Source organism: Galendromus occidentalis, unplaced genomic scaffold (assembly GCF_000255335.2).
Source record: "Galendromus occidentalis unplaced genomic scaffold, Mocc_1.1 scf7180000075388, whole genome shotgun sequence".
Lineage (NCBI taxonomy): Eukaryota > Metazoa > Arthropoda > Arachnida > Mesostigmata > Phytoseiidae > Galendromus > Galendromus occidentalis.
In genome coordinates this window covers 762,178-776,546 of record NW_003803378.1, presented here as the reverse complement: position 1 = coordinate 776,546, position 14,369 = coordinate 762,178, and the positions used below count along the sequence as shown (strand labels likewise).

At 53.1% G+C, this 14,369-nt stretch overlaps 1 protein-coding gene across 1 annotated transcript; it reads left to right on the top strand.

The window, feature by feature from the left end:
* The first annotated feature begins 4,768 nt into the window (after nt 1-4,768).
* On the top strand, nt 4,769-13,438 carry LOC100899865 (Cyclic-AMP response element binding protein B). Its single transcript, XM_003737017.2, has 5 exons — nt 4,769-4,827; nt 8,649-8,835; nt 10,866-11,021; nt 11,749-11,991; nt 12,410-13,438. The coding sequence occupies exons 2-5, from the start codon at nt 8,701-8,703 to the stop codon at nt 12,884-12,886; spliced, it is 1,011 nt and encodes a 336-aa protein (XP_003737065.2). The 5' UTR covers nt 4,769-4,827; nt 8,649-8,700; the 3' UTR covers nt 12,887-13,438.
* Nucleotides 13,439-14,369: the final 931 nt, after the last annotated feature.

The following is a 14,369-nucleotide window of genomic DNA, read 5'->3' as shown; positions in this document are numbered from 1 at the left end:
CGGGAACACAACCGTGGCAGACGAAGTCGATTCGTTTCGGAACCTTCCCTTGGAATTGACAAACCCTGACGGCCCGGACCTACACCAGAAATTCGTCCGCGGCTCCTAGGGGAGCCGCGGCTACCAGGTTCGGCGGCTCCCCCAGAAAAGTCCCGCGGCTCCCCTAGGAGCCGCGGCTCCCAGGTTGGGAACCGCTGCTCTATAGCAACGTCGAGATATCACGAAGCCGGATAAAGAACGCTCAAACGGGAAAACTCCTACTGGCTTTTCTATCGCTCAAGCTCTGAGAGGCAGCGAGGGGCGCGCACTCAGGAGAGCAAGATTTTTTGGTTCTGATGCTTAAGTATAGAGCCCGAGGAGGCGCGTCATCATTCCGGTCGCCTATCCCCCCTCACAAACCCCGATCCTCCCTCCCTCCCTCGTCCAGAAGAAGCCCTGTGCACGCGTCTGACCGCAAAGGAATCGGAGGTCCGGCAGGCGAATGCTCGATAGGAAGTTAAGACAAAGGGCGCATCTGTGCCTGTAGGTTGAGCAGAATCGGGCGAACGCTTGCCTCTTGGCGCTCGTACATCGATGCTCTCGATCCCGGAAATCGTGACTCATGGCTGGAGGTGGATTTTTTCGCGGCAAGATATCGCCGAAGTCGCCGCGTTTCGCGGAAAGAACAGGGAACTGACATATTTCCTCGAAATCGCGGAAAATAGCAATTGCATTCGCTATTGATTCGTGGAAGGAATGGCCCCCCAGGACGAACGTTCATGGATCGGAGCAAATCTTGATCCCTGGGAATCTGGAATTTCCAACTCGTGGCCAAAGACAAGCGAAACCAAAGTCTTGCCGGACCCTATTGAGTATCAGAGCTCATTCCCTTGCGACGGCTCTCCCACATTCCAAGTCCATGAACGGCAGTCCTTTTCACTACATTCCCCTTGGATTATGAGTTGAGCGTATAATGAACCGTGGAAGCGACGAAAATCGGCTTCCGCGGATTCCGCGATGCCCAAAGAGAACTCGGTCAAACCGGCGATGAACTGCTTCCATGAGGCTGAAATGAAGCTGTGCAACCCCCCGAGCGCAATCTCTTGCGCGAACGTGCTTCGAACTCTGCCAGCGAATCACTTCAGCCCTGTACAGGTTTTCTGAGAGCTATCCTCGATCCGAAGAGATTTTCTTCTGGTTCACCTATAGATTCGAATCATCGCCTAGTGACTTCATCGAAAGTGGGGTCACAAGGCTTCCTCTCTGGATGCACTTCGTCGTACAGTCTTGCGTGAGCCGCGCTTCCGATGTATGCGACGATAGCGCATCCTTCCTCCGTATCATCTTGTCATTTTCTAAGGATCCAGGATCTAGCGACCTTGATAGGGACCGTGATGTCCTGGATTTCCACGATTCAGTTTCAGGAGCGAGAGCGGGGATATTCTGAAATTCCTCTCGGTTCACCATGCCACCTGGTGTGGGTTAACAATTTTTGGATGCGCGAGGAACTCGGAAAGCGGAAGTTCGAGTTCCAGAAGGTAGGAACAAACTTAAAGGGGTTTCTTCTTCACCTCCTTGTCGCCAGTCAATAAACCCCTTAAAGGATCATTGAACTCAGAAAAATCGTATCTACGTCTGCAGGCCTGAGTTAGCACCGAGTGCGCCGACGTTCCGTGCTGGTCGATGTTATAACTTGGCGAAACCCTCATAAAAAATATCCCCCCACCTCCCCATGGAGAATTCTCGCATGATGATCATCGGCGAAGCTAGTCGTCGCCCAGGTTCAACAGCGGCTCGGAACACCGCTTAAGTATCGACAGAAATTGATATCCATCCGTCTTGGTCGAACCTATTTCAGGGGTATGCAAGAACACCATCAAAGGAAGGACTCAACCGATATCACGGAATCACTTCCAGCTGTCTGGGTGTCCTTTGCGGACTCGACTGAGTGGAATACCACCGGTTCTCTTGCCCGGCCAGAGAAGACTCCGACTGGTCCAGATTTTGGGGGAATTCGACCGTTAGGTACTTGCTCATAGACATACATCTTAAGACGATGCTAAAACACCGGTACTGGTAGTGAATGCTTATCAACATATCTCGTGAGAAGCGCCCCACCAGAGTCAACGCGTGTCAATCAAGGATTTGATCTTGATCGGTAGCACTCAATCTCTTTCTCTCCGTGCGCCCCTTGGAGCCGACGGAGAAACTCCCGTGCTCTACCAGACCCGATAGCCGGCCGAACGGAATCGCACGTGCAATCAGAACTGATGAACACCGGACGGTTGCGATTCATAACTAGAAACTCCAGAAGGAATATGCGACTTTGCATGCACTTCTCCGATGCGCGGCGTCGCCGACGTTGTTTTTGATTTCAAGCATTCTCTCAGTTCTCTACCGTTGCTGTCATCGACTTCGCGAGTTCGTATAGCTAAGTGACCAAGGATTCGTAACTTCCCTCGCAGCCCCTAAAATTCCTCATGCATTCCTGGGAGCACTCGCTGCCCGCTAGAGAACCTCCGATGTAGATTCCGAACGGGCACCTCCGTCCGTGACACCGGATCTAGAATTCTGCGTACGGGACGACCAGAGTGCGCACTCGAGTAGGGTATTTCCAAGGTCTGTAAAGGAAATATCAGGTCCCAGCACGGGGCGTCAGTTCCGCTGGCGATCGCGGTTCTCTTGATCGAATGACTCATCTCGATTAATCCTCAGCTGCCTAATGCGCTCTTCAGACTGAGCCCACGTTGTTACGCGCGAATCCATGCCTCTGTTGTGCGGGGTTAGACCAAGATATCAGAAGCTTTCCTCATGCATTTAATAAAGACGTCTGATTCTTGGCGTCTACCCGGATCCTCACCATATGCCCTATTAGGCCTCTACGGCCTCCGTTTTCGTCTTTGTGGTTGAAACATCGGAATCATTCGGAATAATTGCGTCCAGTCAGGAGATTACCTTCAGCTCCCAAGATCGGCTGCGATCAAACATGTCGAGGTCGACATGACACAGAAACAGTATGGAGCGAGATCTCGATCAAGCTATGCGGACTGAGCACGGCTTCCAGAAGAAGCTCTGACGAAGCCAAGAAAGGCAAAGGGCTCAGCGAGTCGCCCTAAGTTAGACCGGTCATCAGATTGAACGACTCCCGTCCTGCCATCTCGCTCTCCGGGGCGATATCGCGGTCTCGAAGGGGAGAAGGAGAACTCGCCTCTCTGCGCCGCTGCCCCCACAGCTGGAGTCATCTATCCGGTTCCGAAGAATATTCTTTCCAGCAGGGTGCGGGGATGGGGAACTTTTGTGTTCGTCCGTTAGAAGATAAGAAGGAGTACACATCCGGTGTCATATGACGCCTTGGTATCGACTTTCTGACATATCGTGATCTCAGCAGGGCACACAGATCTCTCTCCGAGATCAGAGCGAAGACAGTCCAACCAAAAAAGGGGCCTGTCGAAGTTGAGAGGAGGTGCTACCCATGTAAACATCGTGGTTCGCTCCGTCGAGTGCCGCTGCCGCTCGGAAGCAGCGATCCAATGTCAAGCCCAACGCGGATGCAACGTCGACCGTGGCCCATCTTCGGAAGACTATTCATAGAAGGATGTGTTTACTCTGTGCGGATGTGTTTTCCCGGGCTTCATTTATTACCATTGATATCGGTAGTGGGTCGCACTGTAGGTTTTTCAACCCGTTTACGGGATTTCGTGATGAGATCCGAGCAGGCATCGAGCTTCCTGCAGCAGATCTGACGAAGACAGAAGAAGACATGGCCGATGGGATGCCGTCGGATCTCGCTCCTCGCTGCAGGAAACTTCCCAATATACGGCCTCGGATCGCGGACGTTCGTCCGTCGCAGTGAGTCTCCGTCCGGTTCCTTCCGAGGAAGATGCAAGTATCGCGCTGCTGTGTATTGCGGAGCCATACGGCCTGGCCTCTCGGAAGAGATGAGGTCTCTGGAGAACTGCGATGGCTGAGGAAGTTCGACCGCGATGTTCCAAGTTCCAACTAACATTCCCCGCCGCCCGCAGGATTGCAGCGCCTCAGCACCGGAGCGCTCAAGGCGAGTTCGCGGGGAGGAATATTCTCTCTGGTAAAACATGGCGGCGCGCAAGACTCCTCGAGGGAAGGAGGGGGGCGGGGGCGAATCTCTGGATGAGTCGGTAACGGAGTCGAGTTCTTGCACCGAGACCTCTAACATAAGAGACTCCGGAGAATAAAGCGATGGATCTTCCGCAGGGAGGGAGCTCCCCGTGGCTCCGTTCGCTGGATATGATTTGTATTTCCTCACTCGGCGCTGCCTGGATTTCCTTCCTCCAGTCTCGCTTTCCCGCGCGCCTCCACGACCCGTCGATGCAACGGCCCGAGAGGCTCCTGTTGGTCATCGGTGAGAAGGACAAGGCTTGCGGTGCAGAGTTCCAGCCGCGCAGATCTTCGGACAGATTCATTCTTTCCTGGTACGCGCAGGCAGGAAATCCTAGAGGAAGCGTCGCGCGAGCGGACGCGATCCTGGGTAGGTAGAGACTATAGTGGCGATACTATTGTTGAGGTTGTTTCCGTGGATCTACTCGCGGTGGCAACCATAGTAAAGAACCAGCAAGAAGGCTTTCGGGAATGGCCTATCGCTCTCGCGCGAGCGCTGGTACAGCACCCACTGCTGCAGAACCTTCTGGATGACGTCATGGTGACGTCACGTGATCTGCAGCAGCCAATGAGCGCGCTGTGTGGATCGGGCAGCCAATGGGAAGCGAGAAGATGGCGTCGTCGTTGACTCAGTGACTCTACGTAGCGGCTCATCACAACAGCGGACGGCCAGTCAGTGGTGGTTGGTGACGACGATCCCCCTACTACGTAAGTGTAAGTACAGCAACAACAGCAGCCATCCAGCCAGCCAGCCAACCGAGCAACAGCAGTAGTAGCAGCAGCAAGCAAGCAAGCACCAAAGACTGACTGACCGACCGACCCACCGCCCGACTGGTTGTTTGCCTGGTGCTAGTATGCTAGCTATGGTCTCTACTCAGACTGTTTGTCTATCGGTACTTATGTCCATCCAGGGGTTCGTCGGTCCGTCTGCTTGACGCTGGGGCTGTTCCCGTGTCTGCTGGTCCGATCGGTCGTAGTCGGCCCATCGGTGTAGGGTGGGTGCCGCTCGATCTGGTGCATTGCGCTCAGGTGTTCCCCCACCTTGTGAGGAAAGGTCCCGACTCGCTCGGTCCATTGGTCAGATGATAGGTCTGTTGGACTGTGTCGTGGACGGTTCATTCATGTAGTGGGAGTTGCTGCGAGACCTCGCAGCTGTGGTAGTGCTCGATAGCAATCTTATTGTTGACAGCACTGGAAGTGGCAATCGCTCGAGGCTGTGAGGATTCCCGAGTCACCTGATCCGCCACAACTGTCTCCATCGGCGGGAACGGATGTTTTCCTCAACTCGGAACGAGGGTGATCGCGTGGAAGATTAACACGTCAAGAGGCAGACGCAGTATTTGGGCCTGAAAACAATATTATCCCGCTGATGGCCTGGATGATTCGTTCTCGGTAATTCCTCCCATATATCGAAGAGCAGAGAACCATCTCTGTTGTATCGATGATCTTGGCCGATGATCAGCCTTGCAGCCATCGCCGCGCTGCCGATATCGCCGTGAAGTTATAGCGCTGCTGACAAGTTGCAGATCCACGGCTCTGTCGGATGAGAGCCACGGTGTGTCCGCGCGCGCGTTTCTCTTTTTCTTGGCCCTATCGGCTGGTGCGGCTCCGATTGGAATTTCCGAAGGTGATCGGTCGACGCTCAGGTTTGGAGTTATTTTCGATGACGCTCAGCTTCGGAATATTCAGATAGAATAATTGTGAGCGGATCACGGTTTTCGATCCAAAATCGAGAGAGACTGGAGATCTTTTTTTTCTGCCTCAGAATCTTCCGCGATTCATGAGCGTTTGTGGATTCCTCTGCGATGACGGTATGCGGAGTCGTCGAACATTTATGTTGTGCGGATCTGCCCCTAGGCTGCGGATCATTCCTTCAGGGAACCGGAGTCCGTCAGTCTGAGACCGCGCGCGGTTCAGTTGAGAGATTGTTCGACTGACTGAGAGCCTTGGTGTTTGCTTGCGAGTGAGCGATCCATTCGTTCGTTTGTTCGTCGAATATTTGACCTTGAGATAGGAGCCTACTGTTAGCTCGCTAGCCAGCCAGTTGGCCACACCGCAACAGCGGCAGCCGACTTACCGACCGACCGATCGAGGAGACGATCCGATATCAAGCTCGATATGATTCAGCTATTCCCGAAGTCAGAGAAAGCTCGATTTCCGCCTGGTTTCTTCATCGAGCGCCTCAGTTCCTCAGATCGATTCATCAATCGAATAAGCTGTCGGTCTGGTCAATCTTTTCGTCGATTACCGTATCGCTACCCGACGTGGCGAGAAGCGGCCGGCTGAATTCGGAACTCAGCCGCGTCATCCCCGCGGGCATTTCAGGCATTTGATACAAGCTCCCACAGCAAGGGAATATATCATGAAAATCAGTGAATCCGTTGCCATCACTGAACTACTTCAGGCTGCGCGAACGCTGGAATGACTATCATTGTTCGGTGAATATCGCTCGATACAGGGGCTCCTGCTCGCTCTGCGATTCCTCATGAGCCTGCGAACGTTTGCGGGCATTCAGATGGGATATGGTGGGATCGCTCGACTTAAGAGCCACCTGTGATAAGAGCTGGTCGCGTTGCTTTCTCGGTGTGTGAGCGCTGCGGTCTGCTAATCATGAGTCGGAAGGAACACATGTCCGAGTTCTGTCGCTCGGAGAGTGGGTGAAGATAACTGCTCCATTCTTATTCTATTCCGACCTTCCACTCGCGTCCATTGTCTTTTCCCCCTCGCCGAACAGAACGCCAAGCTGGAGCTCTATTTGCGAATTCATTTCTGACCAGACATATCACCTCCCGGACTCCCCGTGGGAAGTGGAGTTCCGCCCGCGGGACAGCCCGTGTCTTCAGAGCCATGACCGGGTTGAAGTCTTCTATCGCGAGTAGGAGCTCCCTCTCATTAAGTCGTGCGCGGTTCCATTTCTCCCGCATTCGCCAGCCGGTAGCCAGGAAGTTCGGACGAGCGCTATTGTACATACTCACCTCGCTATATTATGTTCGTTAGTACCTCCAAACAGTCGTACATCCGCCCGATTCTTTGGTTGCCGTCACTCGTGTACTATCCATCATCGACCGTCGTCTAGTTCTGACCACCTCGGTCTCCATCCACCTCGTTTTCGGAGGTTCTATCGGATACGGGGTCCGCCGTACTCGATGAGCGTATGTGCGCCGGTTGCTCGATTCTCTCGGAGGGGGACGGCGCGGAAAACCCATGGGATGAAGAATTCATTCGAGGTTTCTGCTGGAATAGTCCGAATGATTTCGCTGATACGTTGAGCTCCGTGACATGAGGGTTCATCTATCCTGGTCCATGGAATACGCCGAAGGCTCCGAAATGTAGTCAGCGGCTACGCCGCGGATATCCTTCATCCGGCAAAGCGGGAATTAGAATTGATCATTTCGTGAGATCTGTGATCTCTGTCCTGAGACTGCAGCGCGTGGGAGCGGATTCGGCTTTCCGATAGGGATGAATTGGAGTGCAACATCGCCGAAAGGTCCTTGGCACCCTCCCGCATCTGGGTACGCGCGCATTCGTCTAGCTTGGAATCATATCTCAGAATCTTATGACGATTCCCGCGCTGTCATTCTCTGTTGCCTTTAGCGCACGATACCAGAAAACAAACACTGCCGATAGTGGTGGCATGAGTGAACATCGGCGATGCGATTTCCGTGCCACGCTCGGTTCGAGCCCACAACGCATCCCACAACGTCATCATGACGACGTCATTTGACTCGAATCGGAACTTGCTCCGCTGGGACTGCTCAACAGCCCGCTTTCTCGTGGCTGCATCACACAGCGACGAATTTTACGCGCTGCGACCGCTGTTGGCTCGGAGGCTCTGAAAGCGCTTCGGATAGAGCCAGAAAATTTCACATCGGCTCAGCGCGCGATTCCTCACCGACTCAGATTGGCGAAGCGGAAAATCTTCTCCGATGCTGGTCGGAAGCAGCTTCTGGTTTCTTAGGCATCTGAAGGATTCTGAGTTTTTTTTCCTCGTCGGAATGAGTTTTGAAAAGATCAAGGAGAACGGATCTGGTGACGGAACTCGTGGCTTGATCCCTGGCGTCGAGAAAATCTTCCGATTTCCGATCAACGAGGAGGTAAACCGTTTCAAGCGGAAGTTGCCGTAGAAGAGAATCGTCCAAGAAGGCCACCGAAACCCCGGAGCGTTTCGGTCAGCCTGCGTATTATACATGCGAAAACTGTCGTCCGAAAACGAGAACCTCTGCCTTCCGTGAAGTACTCGAGAGACGTTCGATGATTTTTTGTGCACTTCTGCGGAGGAATCGATGCCCGTAAACCCTAAACACGGTCAATCGAGAGATCGCGCTTATCGTCTGCGAAATCGGGAAACAGGATGGATCCGCGATGGGTACCCCTGGTGCCCACCGTACCCGGCACTGCTCTGGAAAGCCCTTTGATGGGGAGGGGGGGAATAAGGCTGGGCACTGAGAGCCAACGGTCTCCAGAATGTTAAATCCGAACCGCATCCCTCTATTGTACAATGTTCAGATGCTCACTAGAGTACACTCGTTTTTCAGGTTCGCAACTCAAAAGTTGCTGAATGTTTCGCGACTCGACCGTAGTTAGCAGATGAAGATGGAGGTCCTCTCCGAAAACTCTGATCCTTCGACCCGGGGAACGAACGCCGGGCAGGCGGGAGTCCGCATCAGTCAGCAGGCTGCCACGCCACAGCAGTCCACAGTTTTGTTTACCACACCTCAGCAGGTAAGGAATGACGAGTATGTCGGACTTGGGCTCCGCTACTTGATCTGGCTCGCTGGCACATCCTCGTGGCATCCCCTTTGCTTTGAACAAATCCTTACTCCTCGCTTGAGCTCTCTGTACCTCTCTCGCCGCTAACTTCCTCAATGGTGGGCTGATCCACACAGTTTTCGATGGGGATCGACTCTCAGTTCCCCTTGTGAGCGCTGACCAAAGGTCTCGGAAGTTCGGGGAATCAAACGGCGTGTTTGTGTCATGGTCGTTCAGCAATCGCACGACTTCCGCTCGTTTTGTGTGATGTCTTTGATTTGTGACCCCTCTGGAGCAATACACCCGAGCTTATGTTGGGGACCGAGAAGGGGTAGAGGACGAGGTTACGAGGCGACCTCGATCCATCGAGCACCGTACTTTCGAGCCTCTCGAGGTTTCGTTCCTTGGGAAATCAGTAAGAACACTCTCGAGGACCTACTCGCGCACGCCCACCCGAAGTCGAGCATCATTCGTAACCTTGTGTTACACTATCGCTTTGTTGGGAGAAGTGATTCGTCAAGTCCGGGAAAGCTTGTTACGGAACTACAGATAGCCTCGCCGATTACGAAATCCAATGAGTGCACTCCTTCTCAACTGGCTTATGACGACTATGGCGCGTACAGATCGGCGTGTTCGGAATTCTCATCCATGAGACTCTCAGGGCAAGCGGGAAGTAAGCCGAGAAAATCGAAAGTTCCTGCCGCTACACTCGCATCCTACTGCCATTGGATCGCTCGCCCAAGAAATATCTCGGAATTTTCCAGAGACTCGGAGGCTCGGCCATTGTCTTTGTTCAGCATATTCGAGAAGCGACGCGGATTGAAATTTCGGAGAGATTCTCGAACTTGGAGGTCAATCGACGACGATTCCCCCGCTTCTTCGGGCCGGCATTGCGTTTCGAGTCCACAGATTTCGGGCGCCGATCTTAGCTCGGAGTGAGCCCACCTGTCGAGCGGCACTCGCTTCAGTGTCTCAGACCGATTGTTTGTTTGATTCATCACGACCAAATGTCCGACCGCAAAATCGTTCTGGGTTAGAAGGAATCCTTGTTCGAATCGCGATCTACTCCATCCAACCGACGCACGTCCCCTCCGTCGCTCCATATGGCATGATCGATCGATTGAATGAGTCGACTCGAGATTTCCCGATCCTCCCAAGTTCCGCGAGATACTCTCGATGGACCCTCGCTCCCCCGGCAGCGCCAATACTGGAGTTGTGTTCGCTTGCGGAGTCAGCTTAGCGACACGTCTCAAGCCTCCTGCCCCGCGTCGATGCTTACGGAAAAGTACCGAAGTGATAGAACCGTTCCTGGCGATGTTGTGCTTTTGGTTTCGAACTGACTAAAAGACGATAGCTCAGTTAGATGAAAAGCGTTCTGATGAACTCCGGTGTTCGCAGATCCAACCCCGTTCCCCACCGGGCGAGCAGATTGTGTCGCAAGGGGGAGCTACAACCCTTGCTTCGGCAAATCCCGCAGCCGCGAATCGCGTCCGAAAGAACGGTTTGGTCATTCAGGTAATCCTCTAAGTGCACTGTCTCCCACTTCCTCTTCATTTCGCCTTCACCGCTGGTTTTGACTTCCTTGTGTTCTCTCGCGTGTTCCTTATATCGATAGATGTGGGCGTGGATGTTCCCCGCTTTTTTCCTCATGGAGCTTCGTGACTCGAAACCGCGTGAACAAGGTCGATTTCCCTGTTTTCCGAGATCGGGTCAACTGGGTGGAAATGATGGACTCGATGAGCCGATTTCTATTCGAATTCCCCCTCCATGCGCGAGCGATTCCCTTCGCGACTTCCTTTGAACCGAAATCCGTATTCGATCCAGTTGACTGATCCATACCGTATGCTGCTTGCCAATATTGTTGTTGCTCGTTGTTCGTTTTTCTCCTATCGCGAAATCTAGTACGGTCCCTTGTCGACGTGTTTGTTTGTTCGCTATTTATTTGACTAAGCTCTCGTTGGCTGACCAACTGACCGTACTAACTTCCCCATGTGTGGCTTCAGGGCACTCAGATCACGCTTCAGCAGCCAATCAGTAATCTATCAATTGTACACGTCCAGCCACTGGCTCAGAGTGTGATTCAACCCGCGTCGCACACACAAGGCTCCCAGGCGACAACTTCTGTGATTCAGGCTACTTCGGCGGGCGCCATCCAAAACGTGAGTAGCTCAAAGTTAATATAGACGATATTACCATATACTCGATAGAAGAATACGCTCTCGAGAAAACTCCCGTTGGAAATCCGCGCGGTGGTCGTCTAGTGCAGACAGCAGAGGCGCAAAGATTTTTATAATCCCGAGCATATTCCGGAGAGGATGCCGTGCTCAAATATATTCGTCTTAATCCTGAAAAAACACATCCGCTGAGGAAAAGTCGGATGTCCTCCCCCTTCGGCCGCCGACGCCGCCGCCGCCGCTGACCGACCCGTCGACGAAGTGATGGCTCTGTTGTCGTCATCGTTGACGTCAAAGCTCACGTGTGATATCAGACCTCGATCAGATGTGAGCTCGCCTCGCTCTGACTGAGTGACGGTCCGTCCTTCCTTCCGCTTCTTCTTCGTCGGTGGGAAGCTCGGTAGACTAGCGGTGGTGGCGCCGAACGGAGGCATGGGGTTTGACGTCAGAGCGAGCAGACGATGCGCTCTCGCTGAAATGATCACCATCAGCGCGGCTGCTCGCTTTGCCGTGTGTAGCTGCTGCTGAGCTCCCTCTCCCGTTCCTCTATACGAAGCAGCAGCAGCTCGCGGGCTGATTACTGTTGAGAACAATCATGATCCGTCGACGTTCGAGGAAAGCCTCGTCGCATCCGACGAGCGTCCACTCACACTGATCGGCGTGAGCACGACGGGGAGTTCTCGATTGAATTTTCCATTTCGTGCGATTCCAGCTGAAGAACCCAGTCATTCTGACGGTCAATAAGGGATCGGTGATACAGTCGGCGGCGGGTCAACAGGTTGCCGAGGAAGTACCGGTCCAATTGGTGCACGGCGGCGTGATCGGGGGGACCCTCGCCGAGGACGAAGGTACTCGGAAACGACGAGAGGTTCTCGCGAGGAGACCGTCATACCGAAAAATCCTCAACGATTTGTCTATGCCCCAACACGACGGTCAGACCATGGGAACTCTTCAAGTGAGTACTCGAGCGATTGGTTTCCTCTTCCCCATATCTCCCAGCCCGGCCCGGCTCAGTCAATGAGCAGTGTGGACCGGATATCTCGCGCTCGTTTCTCGCTTCGCTTCGAAGAAAACTCTGAGATCTCTAATATCTCTCTCGCTTGCCTCCCCCCTCCCCGTCTCATCCCTTTCGAATTATTATCGTGTTCCTAGAGCTTTGTGTGCTGTTTGTTTCATGACAGATCGTGACGAAAGATCCGGGCACTTTTAACGAGACGAGGATCGGGTTTTCTGATTTGAACCATCGATTTCGTGCTCCTCGATCCCCCCCCCTTACCCACTCTACCCCCCTACTCGGTTGTTGTGGTTCTTGTGAATGGTGTCAGACTTCGCGCGCTAACGTCCCCAGTCCTAATCTTGACATCGTACCTCAGCAGGTTGTAGCGGGGTCGTCTTCGTCCGACAAAGACGATACTGCTTCTGATAGCGACTTTCAGCTAAAACCGTCAACGATCCAACTTCAGACTGACGTCAATACCCCACAGTACGTGCAGTACTCCAACGATGGCCAGCTGTTCGTACCCGTTACTGTCTCTGGAGTCGGCGACCTGCAGACTTATCAATTGCGACCGGCGCAGGTCACGGGGGCCGGAACCCCAGTGGTGGTAACGACCGGCGGGGTGAGCCAAACGAGTCAATCGATGACGATCGCTGAAGAAGCTGCCAGAAAACGTGAGCTACGCCTTCTGAAGAATCGCGAAGCAGCCAAAGAGTGCAGACGGAAAAAGAAAGATTACATTAAATGCCTCGAGAATCGAGTTGCGGTCTTAGAGAATCAGAACTCTGTGCTCATAGAAGAACTCAAAACACTCAAAGACATCTGTAGCAAAAAGAACGTTAACGATATGTAGCGAACTTCATCCGATCCCAAGTCTGTCCAGCAATTAGTCGATCCCAAACGCTTCTTCGCCGAGCGATCGCTCGCTCGCTCGTTCGTTCGCGAGTTTGCTGTCGCCGCTGCACGACCTGCGTGGTTCTCCCGCGCGGTTCGGCTGCCGAAGTTCTGGAGCATGGATTGTCATTGACGCCGTTTGGTGGGGTTTAGCAATCCGAGGAGAGAAGTGAAATCATCGCATTTCGAGTCGGCCCCCCTCAGTCAGTCAGCTCCAGGAGTAGTGGTGACAGCAAGCGCTTCCGATGGGAAGGAGGGCATTATAGTCAAGTGGAAGGGAGAGAGGGAAGAGAAAATATAGATACGACGAAACTGGCATCCGTGCCGCTATCCAAACATTGCAGTGTTTCCCCTGCCTTGTACAGAAATCTTACATTATCGAGAATTGACAAGTTATTTTTGCTGAATCACGCCTTGAAACGCGTGACCGTTTTCCGTGTTGACCTCTGGTAATAATTGTATATATCACGCTGAATAAAGAATCATTGACCAATAGTGTACTGTTGATCTTCAAGAGATCATGTTTTCCTTAACTAGACGCTCTTTTAGGCGCTCGATCGTCACCATGTGAGCTCACCAGGGGGAATTAAAATTAATAAAATGAACTCTAACGGATGAATTGGTCGTGGCTACCTACTCGAGTGGAGGACAACTTCTTCTTGCTCACGGATTCTTGGAATTCCGAGAGGACGAGTGACCACCTGAACGTTCAACAGTACCGGAGAACGCTCACTATCGCAGGTAGCGCTACATGAGAACTATTTTCCGGATCCCTCCACTGCTGAAAGTCAGATTTCGATATCGTTCGGAGTCCAGTCCCCGTTCCCTGATATTCGCGAGATCAGGAACCCCCTCATCGGAGTCTCCCACCCGAAGCGCGACGCGACAGCTTGGTCGAGGATTCCGAATACTGTTCGATCGTCCGAAGCGTCGCCTTCCAGTCGTACGACTCGCTATCCGGGATAGAACCCAAGTGTTCTCGTCAAGCCGGAGATGTCAGAGCTCTACTCGCTCCTCGGAACGAGCCTGATGTTTTCCGAGTTCGTTGCACCACACCGCTCCTCTGCAAGTGTTTCGCGGACGTCGAACGACACAGTCGAATATCGCGGTCGGGACCTTAAGCTGTGGTGAATGATTCTCCCCCCATGTACAGGGAACCGACGCTCCCCGCCGAAACATTTCCGTGGAAGAGCGGGGCAATGACTCGGAGTTGAAGACTATGAGAATATCTGAGCCTCAACCACATACAGGTTTTCATCATCCGATATCGAACTTATTCAGCGGCGCGGCGGAAAATGTGTCCTTCCTCGTCTGGACAGGTGCGGTCGGTGTCACAGACCTGTCTCCCTTTTTTTAAAATCCTTTCTATGAATTTGTGGGAAATATCTTAAGAAACACCTCAAGAAATAAGCCCAGTGCCTACTCCTGACCGAGAACCATGC

Excerpts from the sequence above, each read along its gene's own strand:
- LOC100899865 (XM_003737017.2), top strand. The coding sequence starts at position 8,701 with ATGAAGATGGAGGTCCTCTCCGAAAACTCTGATCCTTCGACCCGGGGA. Across the intron at positions 11,022-11,748 it reads CGGCGGGCGCCATCCAAAAC|CTGAAGAACCCAGTCATTCT; the intron begins GTGAGTAGCTCA and ends GTGCGATTCCAG. Across the intron at positions 11,992-12,409 it reads AGACCATGGGAACTCTTCAA|CAGGTTGTAGCGGGGTCGTC; the intron begins GTGAGTACTCGA and ends ATCGTACCTCAG.